Genomic DNA, 17,901 nt, shown 5'->3' on the forward strand with positions numbered 1-17,901 from the left:
CCCCAATTTCAAAATTTACTTTATACCAAGGGCAAAATTGTCCAATGGATACGGTGATAAGGAATTTGGTTACGGTATTTAACAATAAAAAAAAAAAATTCATGCTGGCACCATCCTGCCACACGGCTAAATTGTCAATACATGAGGCTTCCACCGAATGCACAACTATTTAGAACCCAAATCATGCTGGCACCATCCTGCCACACGGCTAAATTGTCAAGTGAAGTCGTTGAAACCCTCCTCATAAATATGGATCTTATGTCAGATCCATTATGGTTATAGGACCCACACAAGATAAGATGTAAATTTCCATAACTATCTCTACCGGAAAAGGCAGGGCATAGAGAATAAATCACCTGCTTACCCCCATTTGCAGGGCATAGATGATCTTCTTGAAGGACATCAACACCTCAACCAAAAGTACTGGTAGAGATAAGTTTACAAATTGGGTTGTAAATAATAAAGTAATAAAATCTTGATACTATAGATAGAAATTCCTGATAGCATTAACAGGATTATTGCAATGATAACAACATTCAAGAGCTTTGGACATAGATATTGAACAAAATTATTTACTTGAATATTTAGTAGAGAGAGATCTTTGGCTGAATTAGTAACTCTAAACCATTCTTGAAACTTGGCATTGGATCTCTAGAGAATGACATGTCAGGAGAAGATAGCTTCCATGTAAACTGAGTTACCAGATTATGAATTGTAACTAGAGTTTCCATCTTTGCAAATTCATTTCCAGGACAAACTCTGGGTCCTCCTCCAAATGCTATGAAACAGTAGGGTGGGATTGATGCCTGTTTCTCGAAACGTGCCGGATCGAACTCTGATGCATTTGGGAATATACTGTCATTCATGTGAGCCATGCAGGCTGCCACCATTACCTGAAAGGAAAGATAAATTAAAACTTTCCGGTACAAGTTTTGTTTATCCGGTTGCAGACATTGATATTGGTTGAAGTTGTAAAGTAAAACCTGCCATCCTTTTGGAATCTGGAATCCTTCATGCTCGAAATCTTTCACGACTTTCCTGAAGGTAAAAAATGAAGGAGGGTACATCCTCAGAGTCTCCATTGCTACACTCCATGTATATTTCATTCTTAAAAGATCATCCCATGTCAGAAGTTCTCCCGGGGCTTTACTCTTAGCTATTTCCTCTTGTTCTGCGGTCCGAATGTTAGTAATTATCGAAATTCAAGCGTTAACAGTTTAATTAATTAGCATACCTTGAACAATGCTGGCATGAATAGAAGAATCACTTGCTAAAAGCCTGATCAAGAAAGTAAGCAGGACGGATGTTGTGTCATGGCCTGCAACCATTGTAAAAATTGCATTATCTACAATTTCCTCATCAGAGAGCATTGGCGAATTATCCTCATTACGGAGAGTAATTAAGCAAGTGAGAAGATCTTGTTGAGGGGAAGCCTGTCGTTGCTCTAGTGCTGCTCTTCTTTCATGTATAAGTTCCAAAGTAATGGCTCTGATTTTTGCTCTTGCTTTCAGGCTACGGTTGAAGCTTGTGAAGGGCAAATTGATTGGTACAGATAGAACCCCCTCCATGATCCGGTAGAAGAGCTGTTTAAGCCTTTCTCTTCTCGGTCCTTGCTCTATTCCAGCGATGAATGAGCTCATGATGTTAAAGGTAAGTGTCTTCGTAAATGGCATCACCTGTTATGGTTTTGATAAATCATGTCAATTAATAAGAAACCGAAGTTAAAATGTTTGAAAGAAAAATGGCATACCGAAATCTTCTGCTCGCCATGCCACTGCATCCTGATTTGACTTCTAATTTCTTGATCCATCTTTCCAACATATTGCTTCAACACATCAGGTTTCAGGAACGAAACAAGTGCACCTCTTACTCTCTTATGTTCATCTCCGCTCAATTCAAAGATATTCCTCTCGCCAAAAACCCTTCTGGAAGAGGAAGGTTTCTGACTGGAGAGAACACTGCTTGTGTAAATCAACTTGCTAGCAGCCTGGCCATGGAGGAATACCGTTGGGGCGCCAAAGATATTCATTTTTGAGACAGGACCATATTTTCTGCTTCTTTCCATGAGCCATGTCTCTGCTGTATTTTGTCTTAAGGCACTCAGAAGACTCAGGCTCTGGCCTATGATAGGCAAACCAAAAGACCCTGGAGGAACCCTTTTGGAAGATTTAGTTTTTAGGAAAAGGTAAAGAGGAAGAATTAAAAGAAACAAGAAGATAATAAAGACTAAAGGATCCATTTCTGCAAGAGGGAGTTGCTGCATAAGCTAGACACTAAGGAGCGAATTATTTTCAACAAATTTTGAGATTTGATTATTCTAATCACCAACCTTGATAATTATATATTCAGAGTTGAAATTCATTTAATAAGAGATGCTCAATTAATACCTTAAACTTGGAAAAATGACGATTCACAAAAAAGCCATTTTCTCAATTGGGACCAAAATAAGGAAAGGTATAACAATGACATCAGATGGGTCACCTTGATGCAGACTTGCATAATTTTTCAACGTTGATGATTGAAATTTGTTTAAATTCTAGGTACAAAAAATATTTATTGTATGGCTTAATACGTTTCAAGCCTCGTTTACTTGTCTAGAAAAGTCAACTCTTCTTCTCCTTTACTTTGAAAACTTACTATTTACCACGAACTTGTTTAAAGTGATCTATTGACCTCTCCAAATCCACGTAGCAAAGTAAGAAGATATTTTAGAAAAGTTGAAGTTGATATTAGAAGTTCAATAGATAACTATGACCAATTTGAGGAATCTAATAGGCCCTTATGTTTGAATAAAAAAACCCAGAATGCAACATATTTGATTGATTGATGTGACTCTGACTGTGATCCTCGTATGACAATGAAATGCACTTGAAATATTGGTTGGTTGGACAGTCACAATTATACTAGAATAAAAAATATTCCCTTGTCATTTCATTGCCTAATAAGGAAATGAAAAGAATTACCAATTATGCAAGGTAGATTACACTTATGACCACTCAACTTTGATCTTATTAACATTATGGCCATTTAATTTCAAAATCCCACATAAGAGTCTCTTAATTTTGTTTTTATTTACTAACATATAAGTCACTCAATCTTAACCACTCTAATAGTCGATGATCTTTCATTGTAAAGCTAATGAACATGATATTGTAAGCAACTTTAATTCTTGCACTTTTTATTTTTTGATGTCATTTAGGTTTTGTTTGGTTAGAAAAAAAGAAAGTGACAACTTGGAGAGATACAACTCCATGAATGGTGATTTGGAAAATAAAAAATTGTAAACAGCTTTAGGGGGTGTTTGGGTGCTTCTTTTCATGCTCATGTTTGCCTTTTCCGTTCGAAATGGAGAGTTTTAGGTGTTTGGTTAGTGACATTCCTATTTGCGTCTCTTTTTGGAAAAGCAGTTTTTCCAACAGCAAACTGTAGGTAAAACAAACGGGCCCTTAGTTCTTATACTTTCCCATTTTGATATCATAAACTGTCATTTTAAGACGGTTACTCTTATAAGTATTAGTAAAAGCAATGTGCCATTTTAAAATTGAGTGCCCATATTGTTAGTAAGGGATAAGGGAAAACTTGAGTGGCTATGATAATTTACCCCAATTATGCATTACATAAAAATAGTGAAATGTTACTTCTGAAACTTTATTGGAATATAAAAAGAAAATTGATACCTACAAGCAAACAAATTGACATTTTCTGAGTAACTGAGTCAATGGTAGAAATTTTTTTAGGTAAAAGATCACAATAACTTGTATTCCCTTGTGATTACACTACCTAATCAAGACATAAAATCTGATACGATTTCTAATTTTTTTGGCAAAAATTACTAAAAATTGCAAAATAATGAAGACGAGAAGAAACACAGATTGAGTCAAATATTGAAAACATACCTTTTTTCTGTTCTATGTAATTTTCACGCCATCTTCAAAAGATCAGTTTCGCACTGCAACTGTTGCGATCTGTTGCCCTCCTCGTTTCCTCTTTCTCCAGTTGCTACAAATATAAATTTCCCTTTTCATATGATCATTAATTACGCAAACCAAACACCAAGCAAGCATATACACAATATTTTCAAATCTCTAGCCAACCAGAAACAAGAAAAAAAAAAAATTAGATCTAAATGAACAAAAGTTCGAAAAAAACAAACTAAATTCATTATAACCATTGTCTTTTCTCCTCTTCTGCGGATTTTGATTTTGATTTATCCGTAGTAAAGGCTTGTTTCCGGCGCTTACGATCGCTCGCTGTTGCATCTTCTCTTCTTCCTCCTCCAGCTCCTCCTCGCATTGGATGTTCTGTTGAAAATAAACCAACTTTTTATATGTATACTGGATAATACTTCTGTTAGTTTTCAACAAATACGATGTCGTCTAGAAGGCTAAAGAAACAAACTTATCATAAAGGGATAGACAAAATTTAACGTTAACAAGGGAATTGCAGATTTAGCCTTAACATTCGAAATTATATCAATTTAATTTGAACTAGCGGTGGAGCCAGAGGGGCGGGGAGAGTCGGCCGACCCTCCGACCCGCCAGAATACCCTTAATGAACACTGGTTCGGTCTCGAGCAGTCCCCAATATAGTTAAAACTAGTAGTTATAATATAGAACTACATAACGTAGAATTAAGTTTGTACAGTTGGTCTTAGTGGTAATTAAAAACATCTCCACGTCTCAATATTATTATCTAAATATCATTTTTAATCATCATTATTAATTAATTTTAATTTTTTTGATTAAATTTTTTCCCTTAATTCTCCCAAAATGTGTTTTTATCCGATTATAATTTTATCCCATTATGATATTCCCCATAAATAAAAAATTTCCCTTAAACCCCATTTTCATTGAAAATGTCAATATTATTACCTAATTTAATTGTATTTTTTTTATTATTATTAATGGATTAAGGTGTAAAAATACCCTTAACGTTTTGGGTCAGGAGCAATTTTACCCCCGACGTCTAAAATGGTGCAATTTTACCCTAACATTAATAATTTGGATCAATTTGAGAAATCATTCATCAAACTGTCTTCTCAGTCATGAATCTTGTCATCTACACTTCACATGTGCGTCATTTTATCAGTAATAAATCACAAATATATGTTGGAATGTGAAAAAAATAAAAAAAAATACGTTTTTTTTATAAATTAGACAAAAAAAATCAGTAAATTGACCGAATTTATAAATGCTAATCTCCAATTCTATTATTAAATTATAAAAAATATGAAATTTTTTTTAGAATGAATTGTTAATGAACAAAAATATCTGTGTGTTATAATAGTATCTGAAATTGACCCAATTTATCAACGTTGGAGGAAAATCGCTCTTGGCTTCCAACGTTAGGGGTAAAATTGCATCATTTTAGACGCTGGGAGTAAAATTGCTCCTGATCCAAAACGTTAGGGATATTTTTGCACCTTAACCCATTATTAATTAATTTTAATTTTTTCTTTAATCAAAATATCAATTTAAATATTCAATTTATAAAGAATAATATACTTGTTTAGGGGTTTTAATTAAGGAAATTAATATTCAACGTATAAAAAATTAAATATGTCTACACTTTTCATGTTAAAATCAGCCTCTCCAAACATGGAGTCCAGGGACGTCTCCAGCATTTTGGAGGCCCTAGGCACATTCTCTTTTTCATATCTAAATTCAATACTATTTTAGAAATAATAAATATTAAATAGTACGACTTTACAAAAAGAGGAAAGGGTAACTCCACCAAAACAAGATCCACCCATGTTTTTTATGAATATGAAAGGGTTTCACGCTAAATAGTTGGCTTATATGATCCTTTACCACTGCGTAGTTGTTAGCAAGTTAAAGGCAATATTTATTAACTATCCTTTTATGCAATCAGATATCGACCATGTTTTCCATCAAACACGAACATTAAAACGTTGTCTCACATGCAATCTGATGAGGACATCTTATCCCTGGACGCGGGGCGTGAGAGAGGACACGCGGAGCGTGAATCCGGAGCCGAGAGAGAGGAAGAAACCACGCGAGAAGGGGGTCACTTGGGCAGTCCACGCGGGACGTGTTGTCTAGTACGCGGGCGTGGATCAAGCCTTCGGAGAGAACCAGTTCCAGGAGCTCATGTACGCGGGGCGTGCCTCCTAATACGCGGGGCGTGCCTCCTCATACGCGGGACGTGTCTCCTCAGGCGCGGGGCGTGCAAGACCACTTTCGGAGCATTCAAACTCAGAGACGCTTTCACGCGGGGCGTAGTACGTGACACGCGGGGCGTGTTTCAGCTGAAGAATACTTACTCCCCAAGTTCTCCATACTTGGGACCACTCCCTATTTACAACTCTACCACTCCTTATTTACAAGCATGCCACTCCTTTACCATTAACCCTACTTTACCCTTATATTTGTATTGTAATTAGTAGATAGTTTACCCTTTTTGTAATTTGGCAATTAGGTTTTTAAGATGCTATAAATTCATCTCTTTCTCTTTGTAATAGGTAAACTTTTATGAAATACAATTTATCATCTTCTTCCTTGTGAAGTTTGTTAAGGTTTTCACCTTCAACAATGGGGATTTCACTATTCCTATGGATTTAGTCCATGAATTAGGATCCACTCCTTCTAGTTTAGCTAGATAAGTTGTTAGCCTTTGTGAGTTTACGGTTTAAAACTCTCAGTGGATTCCGTGCTGCATCATTTGGTATCAGAGCCGATCGTTTTCCTTGACCGGAGACTTCTTTCGACTATGGTTCAACCAAACTTATCTCCTAGATATGAAGAAACCATCAAAATGTGGAAAGACTCAACGCCACCATGAGAAGGCACCATGCGGGTTTTAAAGAGGATTTGTGGGTGATGAACGGGCTAATGAGAGAGATGGCGACATTCGTAGAGAGTCTCAAGCAAGAATACCGAAAACCTTCTCAACCTACCATGGAGGTCCCTCTTAAAGATCCATCACTAATCTTTTCTCCATCACACATGGTAAAGGTAACCCCTAAGCTTCCAATCTCTAATATTGAAGTTGTGGATATTCCTATTACTATGGAAGATGTTGGTGATGTTGTTTGTGGGGATGAAATGGATTTAAATTCTTCTTGTGAAATTATTGATAATGAACTTGTGGAGGAGGATTTAGAGTCGTTTGTGGATGAGGAGGAGAGGTTGTTTGTAGGTGAGGGTGTTGGAGAAACCCATGTTGCAAGGGATGCTCTTTTGGTGTTTGATGAAATGCCCCTTGAACATAACTTCAATGATATGCTTGGTGGGAGTGAGAAAATCACACTATGTGTGAAGGTTGATGGTTATGGTGATGGGAGAGATGTTGGTGGTTCAACCATGTTGGGTGGTTGCATGTCTTGTGAGCCAAGCGGCTTAGCACGTGAAGTAGTCGGCTTGAGCGATAGAGAGAAGCCTGTGGAAACGATAGGTCATGGGAGAGAACGGATCGAGGATGGAGAGGGAAGTGAAATTCCATATGGTCAAGAAGAAGATGGGCTAAGAAAGGAGATTGATGGAGAAGGAAACTTCGAAATTGAACTACTTAATGATGATGAACTTGACTATTATGAGCGAGAGTTCCGGAAGGGGATGGAGGAAAGTGGTGATGTGGGGCCAACATTCGAAGACGGGAAGTACGTGTCCTTCAACGGGCAACCACGGGGCATTCTACCTTTGGGGAAGATACCACGTGACATTGCATGGGATCCGGGAGGTCGTATGCTATGTTTTCCTCATGATCATTTGAGCTTAAAGGAAATGGATAAAGAGTACGCTGTGACACCTCTAGGAAGAAATGAGATTCCTAGCACATGCACACTAGGAATGAACCGAGCCTTCCACTTGGTAAATTCAGAACTTGATATTTTGTTCTCGATTGAGATGCATGTGTTGGGATATATGTTATGTTTGTTGGGGGGGACATCAACCCTATGAGGAGTCAATGAGGAGTGATTTGATGATGGAGAGAGTGAGCTTCAAAGAGTATTTGGTGAATGGGAATGGCCGTCCGGGTGATGTAGAGAGAATAGAAGAGATTCAAGAATGGCGGGATAGTGGCCAAGTTAGTGATGAGGCGACTCGAGAAGCCGCGAGATTGTTGACCCAACACAAAGAAGGAGCCGATACAAGTGTTCTTGGGATCACTACGAAGTGGGATGACAAGTGTCGTCGGGACATCCCCTTTAATGTCGGCTATGAGCGGATTAAAGTTGTGATTAATGTCCATGTTCGTGAAGTGGAGAAAGAGGAGATCCAGGGTTGGTCGGTTAGACATGTCGTGGGAGTGTGGAGGAGCTTCCAAGACATTGGGACGGATTGGTTTGATCAACTTCGTCGAGATATTCCGTTCGATGTCAGTCGGATATTGAGGCGAGTCTTATGGGGGATGAGCACCGAGGGCAGGACACGAGTTGAGGTGTGGGAAGAGTGCATAACGAGAGGAAGAAGCCGACAATATATGGAGTGGCTAACCCCTACCGAGCACAAGTCTTGTTCTATAGTTGAGTTGGGGTCCAACTCTTTTGAAGAAGAGGAGAATGATGAGGACATCTTATCCCTGGACACGGGGCGTGAGAGAGGACACGCGGAGCGTGAATCCGGAGCCGAGAGAGAGGAAGAAACCACGCGAGAAGGCGGTCACTTGGGCAGTCCACGCGGGACGTGTTGTCTAGTACGCGGGCGTGGATCAAGCCTTCGGAGAGAACCAGTTCCAGGAGCTCATGTACGCGGGGCGTGCCTCCTCATACGCGGGGCGTGTCTCCTCAGGCGCGGGGCGTGCAAGACCACTTTCGGAGCATTCAAACTCAGAGACGCTTTCACGCGGGGCGTAGTACGTGACACGCGGGGCGTGTTTCAGCTGAAGAATACTTCCTCCCCAAGTTCTCCATACTTGGGACCACTCCCTATTTACAACTCTACCACTCCTTATTTACAAGCATGCCACCCCTTTACCATTAACCCTACTTTACCCTTATATTTGTATTGTAATTAGTAGATAGTTTACCCTTTTTGTAATTTGGCAATTAGGTTTTTGAGATGCTATAAATTCATCTTTTTCTCTTTGTAATAGGTAAAATTTTATGAAATACAATTTATCATCTTCTTCCTTGTGAAGTTTGTTAAGGTTTTCACCTTTAACAATGGGAATTTCACTATTCCTATGGATTTAGTCCATGAATTAGGATTCACTCCTTCTAGTTTAGCTAGATAAGTTGTTAGCCTTTGTGAGTTTACGGTTTAAAACTCTCAGTGGATTCTGCGCTGCATCACAATCATTTGAAATCCACCACCAGGGAGGATATCTATTTCAGACCTAATGTAAGCCCACATGAGCCTGTAACTATCAAGAGGCCTTGTGTGAGCACGGACTTTCGTCCGATTTCTATGATGAATTTAATTACTTCGCACCGACCGGTTTAATCGAACGGACCAAAATTTAGGTTCCCGGTAAATTCCATGATGGAAATCCATCTTAAACAAGATATCAATACTTGACATCTTTTAGTTTGAGGAGATATCACTTGATATTTCCACGCTGTATTTTTGTGGATTTTCTCTAATTTTTCATGAGAAGTCCTGAAACAATGTGTTTTCCTTCGTAGACCGAGGCGAGAAGAAGCTTGGAAATTTTTTAATCATTTTTCGTAAAACCAAAATCACATCTCCTTTAATTCATTATAAATAAACATTTACAAAAAAAAAAATTGATTTTTCTAACCTCTGTGGCTCTATTTCGTGCTCACGAGTCTATTTTCAAGCAAAATAGACCCATGGTGGCTCTATTTTGACTGATATAAAATTTTTTATCGTTTAGATGCATGTCCCGATATCCGAAAAATAAAAAACGGTAAAAAATTGTACCGATGTCCGAAAACGAGTAGAATCGCCACGACTCTATTCGGGTCGACGACTCTATCATCGTTTTCGATACATTTTAGATGTTTTGGGAATTATTTTTTTCTACAAATAGGGGATAAATTCACCTTCCCCAAAGGCACCAATTGAGAGAGAAAATAAGGATTTTAATTCTAAAAAATCATTTTTAGTCATTTTTATGTTTTTTTAAGGTTTTGATTAATTAATAATTAATAACCCAATTCATTTTTTAGAGCCGGAAGGATTGATGGATTAAATTCAATTACACTGGATATATGCTTCAAGGGTAATTTCTGAGAATTAAAGTGACTTTTTTATTTTATTTTTAATTATTTCACTTTATTGGTGAATTTCAGGATTTGATTTGATGTTAAATCATTTATTTTTTTTTTATTTTATACAATTTTTTATAGTATTTTTGTCGAAATAGAGTCGTGGGACTGTTTTCCAAGAATAAAGTCGCATGTCTCTTTTTTAGGTTTTTTGTTATTATTTTTTAGATTCTTTGATTGTTTTTAAACTGTTTTTATACTACGTACAATTAAGCAAAAAATCTTTTTTAAAGAAAATGGGTTTAAAATGAGTTTTGAAGTAATTATTTTTGTATTTATTTAATATTTTCTTTGATATTTTTGTATTTTATTATTAAAAGCAGTTTCCTTGTAAATAAAAACCTATTTTATTCACAAGTCGTCCTAAGCGACGAAGTTATTATTTGCAAGTCATCCCAAATGACGCAATTATTATTCGCAACCCTTCCCAAATGACACAATTATTATTTAAAAGTCATCTCAAGCGATACAATTACATTTATTACCATTCCAAGAATGTTTTAAACCTCACATGAATGCTCGAAAGACCTCTAAAAGTGAGACTTTTTTTATGAGAAATGTGAGCCAAAGCCCAAAACGTCCATCATATTCACTATAAATACCCCTACAAATGGAGGTATATGGATCTCTCTCATTCTCACTCCCCTTTCTCTCTACTCTTATACTTCTACTAATTTTAGTATCGAATTGTACCAAAGACCCACCCCCGATGCAGGCTCGACGATCGCAATGACAACAACCTCATCTCATCTCACGTATCCAATCAACTCTGAAAATCCACTTCCTCATCAGGAATCCTTTGGTCTTTTATCATGTCCTCTTGCTTTGTAATTAAATTTAGTGGGTTACTAAATACCGCCCCCAATTACTTATCACTGCTCCCATTTGGACTTTTTTGCCAACCAAAAAAAATCAATTATAATTTTAATTTCAAATCCAACAAAACAACATTTGTATGTATTTTTTAAAAACCGAAAAGATCAAGGAAAAAAACTATAATTCAGGGGAAAAATTGTAAATAAATATTTTAAATTGAAGAACCAAAAAAGTTTTTAATCTTTTCAACTAGACCACAAATTCTCATCTTCCAATTGTTGAATGTATAGTTTGATATAGAGAGGATTATGGAGATAGAGAGAGATAAGTAATAACACAATTAATGGTTTGAATCACCTTAGTGATTATGGCTCACAGGCCTTGTATTTATAGTGAACCAATAGTAGTTTGTATAGAAATACAATACACAAGTATAATCGTATTAGAACTCTACCTAGCTAGGGTTATAGACAAATTGAAACTCTAACTAGATAAGAATCTATTTATAGAGATAATAGGAACATTATCTCTAACACCAATGATAGGAATACTACCGATACATAGAATCGACACGTACTATAATGATGGCGCCCTTTGTTTCAAAAAGAAGAGGACACATTATTCAAATTTCATTTGACAGTAGTTTTCATTTGATAGTTGGAGGCAAATGGAAAGCTAACGAGTGCTAATTCTAAATCTTCAATAATAAAAAAAATGTAAAAGATTATAACTCTCGTTTGGGTTTCTTCATGTAAACATTCCAAATTCATTACGATATACAAAAAAAAAAAATAGTCCAAGTTAATTTTTCGTGAAAAATATTTAAAAAATTAATACTAATTAATACTTTTACAACAATAAAAAATAAATTGACCGTAAAAAAACGATAAAAAAACCCTGAACGTACATTTGTAGAAAGGGTGGAGGCTAAAGGTTCAATTTTCCTCAATTGGATCCATTGATTATGATTCTAAACAGAATACGATATAATTAGGATAATTAATAAATTTAGGGTTTTGCTATTTACCGTCCCCAAATTACTTGTCACCGCTCTCATTTGGACAATTTTGCCATTTTCATAAAAAATTTCAAAACTGATTTTTTTTTAGAGAAACGGCCAAAATTTGGCATAAACGGATGCCGCATCTGTTTCCACCATGAGCCGAACGGATGCGGCATCCGTTTAGGCCAAATTTTGGCCCATGCAAAATCGTAAAATTTTTAGTGACGAAAAATACTAAATCGTTCAAATTTTTGTGACGAAAAACGTAAAATTCTCCAATTTTTTGTGACGCAAAATGTAAAATCGTCATAAAAAAATATATATTATTTTCATGAGTTCTTTGATAAAGAAACGTAAATTTTAATGTTTCCGACTTGTAATCATCCATTTTCAGGGTTCGGGTTGTCACACATCAATTATTTTCATAATTTCAATTATTGTTGTTCGGGTTTATAATTTTGGAGAGAGAATTTTTAATTTTTGAGAATGGCAAAAAAGTCAAAATGGGGGGATTAAATCTCTGTTTGGGGCCAAAAGTAGAGATTATTACATGATTGGTTATAGTTGAAATTTATTTTCATCAAATGGGCTGTTTTTTTTTTAACTATGGTTAAATATTGTATTTTTTTGAATTTTTTTACTTAACTAGTGGACAGGAATGGATTCCTGTCCACAAATGGGGCAGTGGCTTGGCTTCACGCCACTACATTATTAACTGCAATTCAAGTAATATAATAATAACCTAAATCTAAGAAATTATTATTCTTTTTACTTTTATATATATAAAATCGAGTTCTCACCAGTCATGAGAGAAGCAAGCAAACGACAAAGTATTAATTCCTAGAAACTAATATTGGACGACTACAATTCTATGGAAAGAAAGAGAATAATTTATCTTGGTGATTAAAGATTGGTTGAGTCGCATCTTTATTATGATTACAGACTTAAATCGCTATTTGGACATCGATTGATCCAGAGAATCTTGTCATTTGGTGCTTGATTTATCCAAAATTTTATCATTTGACCACTAAACTATCCCAATTGGTGAAATTTCATCCAATTTGGATGGAAACTTAATAGATTATTGACATATGATGATATTTTGACAAATAGACTTGATAAATTTTAGTTTAAAGATTTGTTTTCTTGTTTTAATCTCATTAATTATTTGGGTAAACAAACTTTAAAACATACGGCATGTCAAGTCCATATGTCAAAATATCACCACATATCATAAGGAAACGATTTTATCAAGACTTCATCAAAAGTAAGTGGAATTTCATCAATTTGAATAGTTTATGATCCAAATGTGACCAAATAATAAATTAGTGGTCAAATATAAATTAGAGGGGTAACTTTCATCAATGGTGTACAACCTTTACCTCATTTCACACTTTGGTGTACAACCTTTAATTTGTCTCAGTAATATATACGAACTTATGGGTGACCTCCCACTTTGGTGTATGACCGGTTAAAATGACCGGTCAACCCAAAGTCAATGCGCAAACTTATCATATTTTATCTTACCCATTTATAAAGAGGACCCACATATAATGTAATTACAAAAATACCCTCATTCCTAAATAATAATAATAAAAAAAAGTTATTTCTCTATCTTCCCCTTTGTCTCTCTCTTTACTTTTTCTGCAAATTCTTTATCTTTCTAATTTCTCTCTCTTCAATCCTTTCTCTAAATCCTTTTCTCTGTAAATTCAAATACAAATACAACAATAGCCCCAAATAATGACTACATTTATGTAGAATATTCTTATAATAATTAAACCCTTATAATAATTAAACCCATATGTTCCTGAACTTAAATTCGTCGATCTAGACACCTTCTCTAAGGCCCTGTTTTTTATTACTTAATTTCAGTAACAATCAGTTCAGTTCTGTTCAGTTCAGTTCAGTAGTAATCAGTTCAGTTCAGTATTCAATTTCAGTATTCAATAATTTATCATTATTTATTATAATTATTATATATTATTATTATTTATATATAATTTATTATTATTATCATTATTTATTTATAATTTCAGCAATTTATTATAATTATTATAATTTATTATATATTAATTTATCTATTTTCATTATAATTATATTTATATATAATTTATGCTTTGTCATTATATATATTATCATTATTTATTATAATTATAATTATTTGGTGCAACTTATTTGCAAATTTTGCGAAAAGTAAATAAATATTATATTAATACGTTTACATTACAATGCTCTAAAAAATTAACTGGCTCAACTACCTTAATATCTCAAATAGTGCAATTTTATCCCCTAATATTAGAAGCCAATAGCAATTTTACCCTTAACATTGATAAATTGAGTCAAGATTTTGTATTCATATGAAAATTCATATTTAGACGTTAGGAGTAAAATAACCCCGGACCCAAAACGTTAAAGGTATTTTTGTACCTTAATACTTAATTGTAATAAAAAGTTAAGAGTGTGTATTCATATAAAAATTTGTATTTAATTTCATAGGCTTTAAATTATATATAAATTTGTGTTTGTATGTAATTTATATTTTTAATTTAAATTAGACTCATTTTTATTTAATGTCATAGGATTTTATCGAGCCTAGATTTTATTTGATATTTAATTTAGTTTAATCTTTAATAATATGTTTATTTATTATTGATATTATTTTTTTTGGTAGAAATATTATTATTATTATTATTATTATTATTATTATTATTATTATTATTATTATAAGCTTATTAATGTCCAATATTATCATTAAATTATTTTAAAGTCTAATATCATCATTATTGTTACGTTCGATTAAATTCGGTTAAGTTCGGTATCATTCAGTTAAGTTCAGTAGCATTCAGTTAAATTCAGTTCAGTTCAGTATTCAGTATCATTCAGTTCAGTTCAGTTCAGTTCAGTTCAGTTCAGTTTTTTTCAGTAATAAAGAACAGAGCCTAAGCCTTCTCAATTCACTTTTTCTGCTAAATACGTTAAAAAAAAAGGATGATTAAAAATTAACGAAATTTCCATTTATGTCGGCAACTTAATTATTATACTTCAAAATATGCCATTGATGTTCCTTGCAAGACTAAGGACTTGGCTTTTACACTGAGTCTTGTGTTCCACTTGCAAGTAATTAATTTTATGTTTACCCAAAAGGAATTCAACAATTTTGCTGTATATCAAATCCAAGTTTAACAATCCAACCATATATCTCAGAAAAGTAACACAATCCATTTCAATTTTATTTCACTTTTAATTTAATAGTTCTCAGGAACAATAGTTAGACAAGAAATTATTTAATATTTTTCAGGAGTGAGTGATATTGATTCTAATAATGTATCTGCACTGCTTAAAGATAATTTAAGAGTAGATTACTTCAAGGATCATCTGCTATTCGTTGAAAAAGCAATTGTGTAAGTAAATGGTTTGATTTCGTAAATGGTTTTAACATTGGAATAAAAAGGATACCTGTAACATCCAAATATTTATTTAATAATATTAATAATAAAATATAATAATAATAATAATAATAATAATAAAAATAAAAAGAATAACTTCGACTCATTCAAACATTCTTATTATTATTATTATTATTATTATTATTATTATTATTATTATTATTATTATTATTATTATTATTATCACATTATAGGTTTTGGGATAACATTAGGTATGGGTAAAACTTTATTTTATTTTGAGTCTGGAACTGGAACCGCCGTTTACGTGGAGAGCAAGCAACAGACGAATTGGAACCCGAACAACTTGATTAGCTATTGGACAAAAGGTAACATGATTTCTTATAATTATATATGTGTATTAATACTTAGTTGAAATTTAGATATTATTTCACGATTGATATAGTATGTGTTGTGCTATTAAATTTACATGCGAAGTATTAGTAGATGGAGTGCAAAATCCAGAATAAACAAAACATGGATATGGAAGTAGTAATTGTGCATTTTGAGTGAAGGTAATAACCTTAGAGTCTAAATTAAATAGCTAACTTAAGTGTATATGGGCAATGGTCTGGAGGTTCGTTAAATTGTGGATTGGGTTTGGTACCGTGTCTTGCGAGATTAGACGATAGCAGTACCGTTATGAAAGTACTTATATTATGAAGTCTCCAGGTTGTGTATCTTGCAAGAGTAGACGATAACACATACCTATTTTGATGCTAAACACCAAAGCACCATTAGACATATTTCACTTAGGTTTAGCTAGGGCCCTTAAAATAAATATAATAACTTTAGGATATTATGTGTAATAAAGAGTTCGGTTTGTGATGTCATTTATTTAATCTTAATGATTACTTGATTGATCAATTATAATATATGTGAACTGTATGTGTATATGTATATATAAATATTTGCAATTATATTTATTGAGTAGGCAGCTCACCCCTTACTATGTTGAAATTTTCAGGCTAGGTTCAGAAGTTCTCCTTTTGCTAGATTTTCAGGTTTACCCTGCATTCAGGCTGGCAAGCACAACGGTCTTATTCCCATTAGCAATTTCATAGACATTCATTAGGTTTTATTATATTTTTGGACTGGATTAATTGCTTAAGTTTCAGTGAATATTATTGACAGGTTAAATTGTTTGGTTGATTATTTAATTCTTTGGTTATGAGATTTTGATAGACGGTAATAAATGAGGAACCTTTATGTAGTTATGTTGGTGTTTGCGCTTAATTATGATAATTGCTTGGGTTCCTATGTGAATTCAATGTGACCTGGGACGGAGGTTACAATACCTTAATGGATTTGCAGAAAAAGGGATTTGTAGAAAGGATTGAAGAGAGGGAGGAGTTAGAGAGAACAGATTTGAAAAAAAAAAAAAAAGAAGGGAAAGATGGAGAAATAGTATTTTTTATTATTTAGGAGTGATGGTATTTTTGAAATTATACTATATGTGGGTCCCTTTTTATAAATAGGAAAAGATAAGATAAAATATGATGAGTTGACGCGTTGACTTTGGGTTGACCGGTCATTTTAACCTGTCATACACCAAAGTGGGAGGTCACCTATAAGTTCATATATATTAGTGAGACAAATTGAAGGTTGTACACCAAAGTGTGAAATAGGGTAAAGGTTGTACACCATTGATGAAATTTACCCTAAATTAGAGTCTACATAACATTTTACACCAGATTACAAATTGTAATTCATAAGTGCATTTCGTCTTGTAATTTATAAAAAATAAAAAATTTAAAAATCACTATAATAACAAAATAATAGTTTATACATTGTTTCTAAATATATATAAAAAAAATTCAGGAAAATCAGTATAGGTGTTGTCAAAAAAAAAAAAAAAATAAGAGAAAATATGAAAAAAAATATTATTCCAAGGAATCGAACATTCACCCTTATAAATACCTCCACTATGCATTTACTCAATCAACCTAGCACTATATTTTGTTATAAATCTAAGTCTATATACTTTTTAACCATATACATCTTAATAATTATCAAATTTGAAACAAATTCTAATCGGAGGCCCCGTAAATTAGAGGCCCTAGGCGGCCGTCTATGCGGCCTCCCCCTAGAGCCGGCCCTTGGTGGAGTCTTGGCTCCGCCACTGATTTGAACGGTTCTAAGCAATATCAATTTTAGTCCAACATTATTAAAAATTAGAAATATAGATTGTTATTTAACTGTCATTTCAGTTCAGGTATTACAAACATCAATTATGTCTAAGATATTTAATGTATTAGTAACAAAAAAATATATATAAAAAATCAGTTAAAATGCTAGCAACTAAATCTGTTATATATAAGTTAATCACAATTTTTTTTGTCAAACAATTTAAAATATTTACTTTGCTATTAATATAATTATAAATAACTAACAAAAAATTATGAAATTGCTTCAATATATCGACAAACTTGTTTGGAATGTCC

The 17,901-nt window shown here is 33.8% G+C and overlaps 1 protein-coding gene across 2 annotated transcripts; it reads right to left on the reverse strand.

The window, feature by feature from the left end:
• Positions 1–397: 397 nt before the first annotated feature.
• Positions 398–4,285, reverse strand: LOC136234040 (cytochrome P450 716B1-like). Of its 2 annotated transcripts, XM_066023794.1 has the most exons (6): positions 4,169–4,285; positions 3,897–3,999; positions 1,751–2,145; positions 1,235–1,676; positions 984–1,171; positions 398–893 (listed from the first exon to the last, which is right to left on the reverse strand). In XM_066023794.1, exons 3-6 carry the CDS (start codon positions 2,063–2,065, stop codon positions 585–587), a joined length of 1,254 nt encoding a protein of 417 aa, XP_065879866.1. In that variant the 5' UTR covers positions 2,066–2,145; positions 3,897–3,999; positions 4,169–4,285; the 3' UTR covers positions 398–584. The 2 variants fall into 2 exon arrangements, with proteins under 2 accessions (XP_065879866.1, XP_065879865.1); XM_066023793.1 differs by lacking the exons at positions 3,897–3,999; positions 4,169–4,285 and having other exon boundaries at positions 1,751–2,544.
• Positions 4,286–17,901: the final 13,616 nt, after the last annotated feature.

Source organism: Euphorbia lathyris, chromosome 6 (assembly GCF_963576675.1).
Source record: "Euphorbia lathyris chromosome 6, ddEupLath1.1, whole genome shotgun sequence".
Lineage (NCBI taxonomy): Eukaryota > Viridiplantae > Streptophyta > Magnoliopsida > Malpighiales > Euphorbiaceae > Euphorbia > Euphorbia lathyris.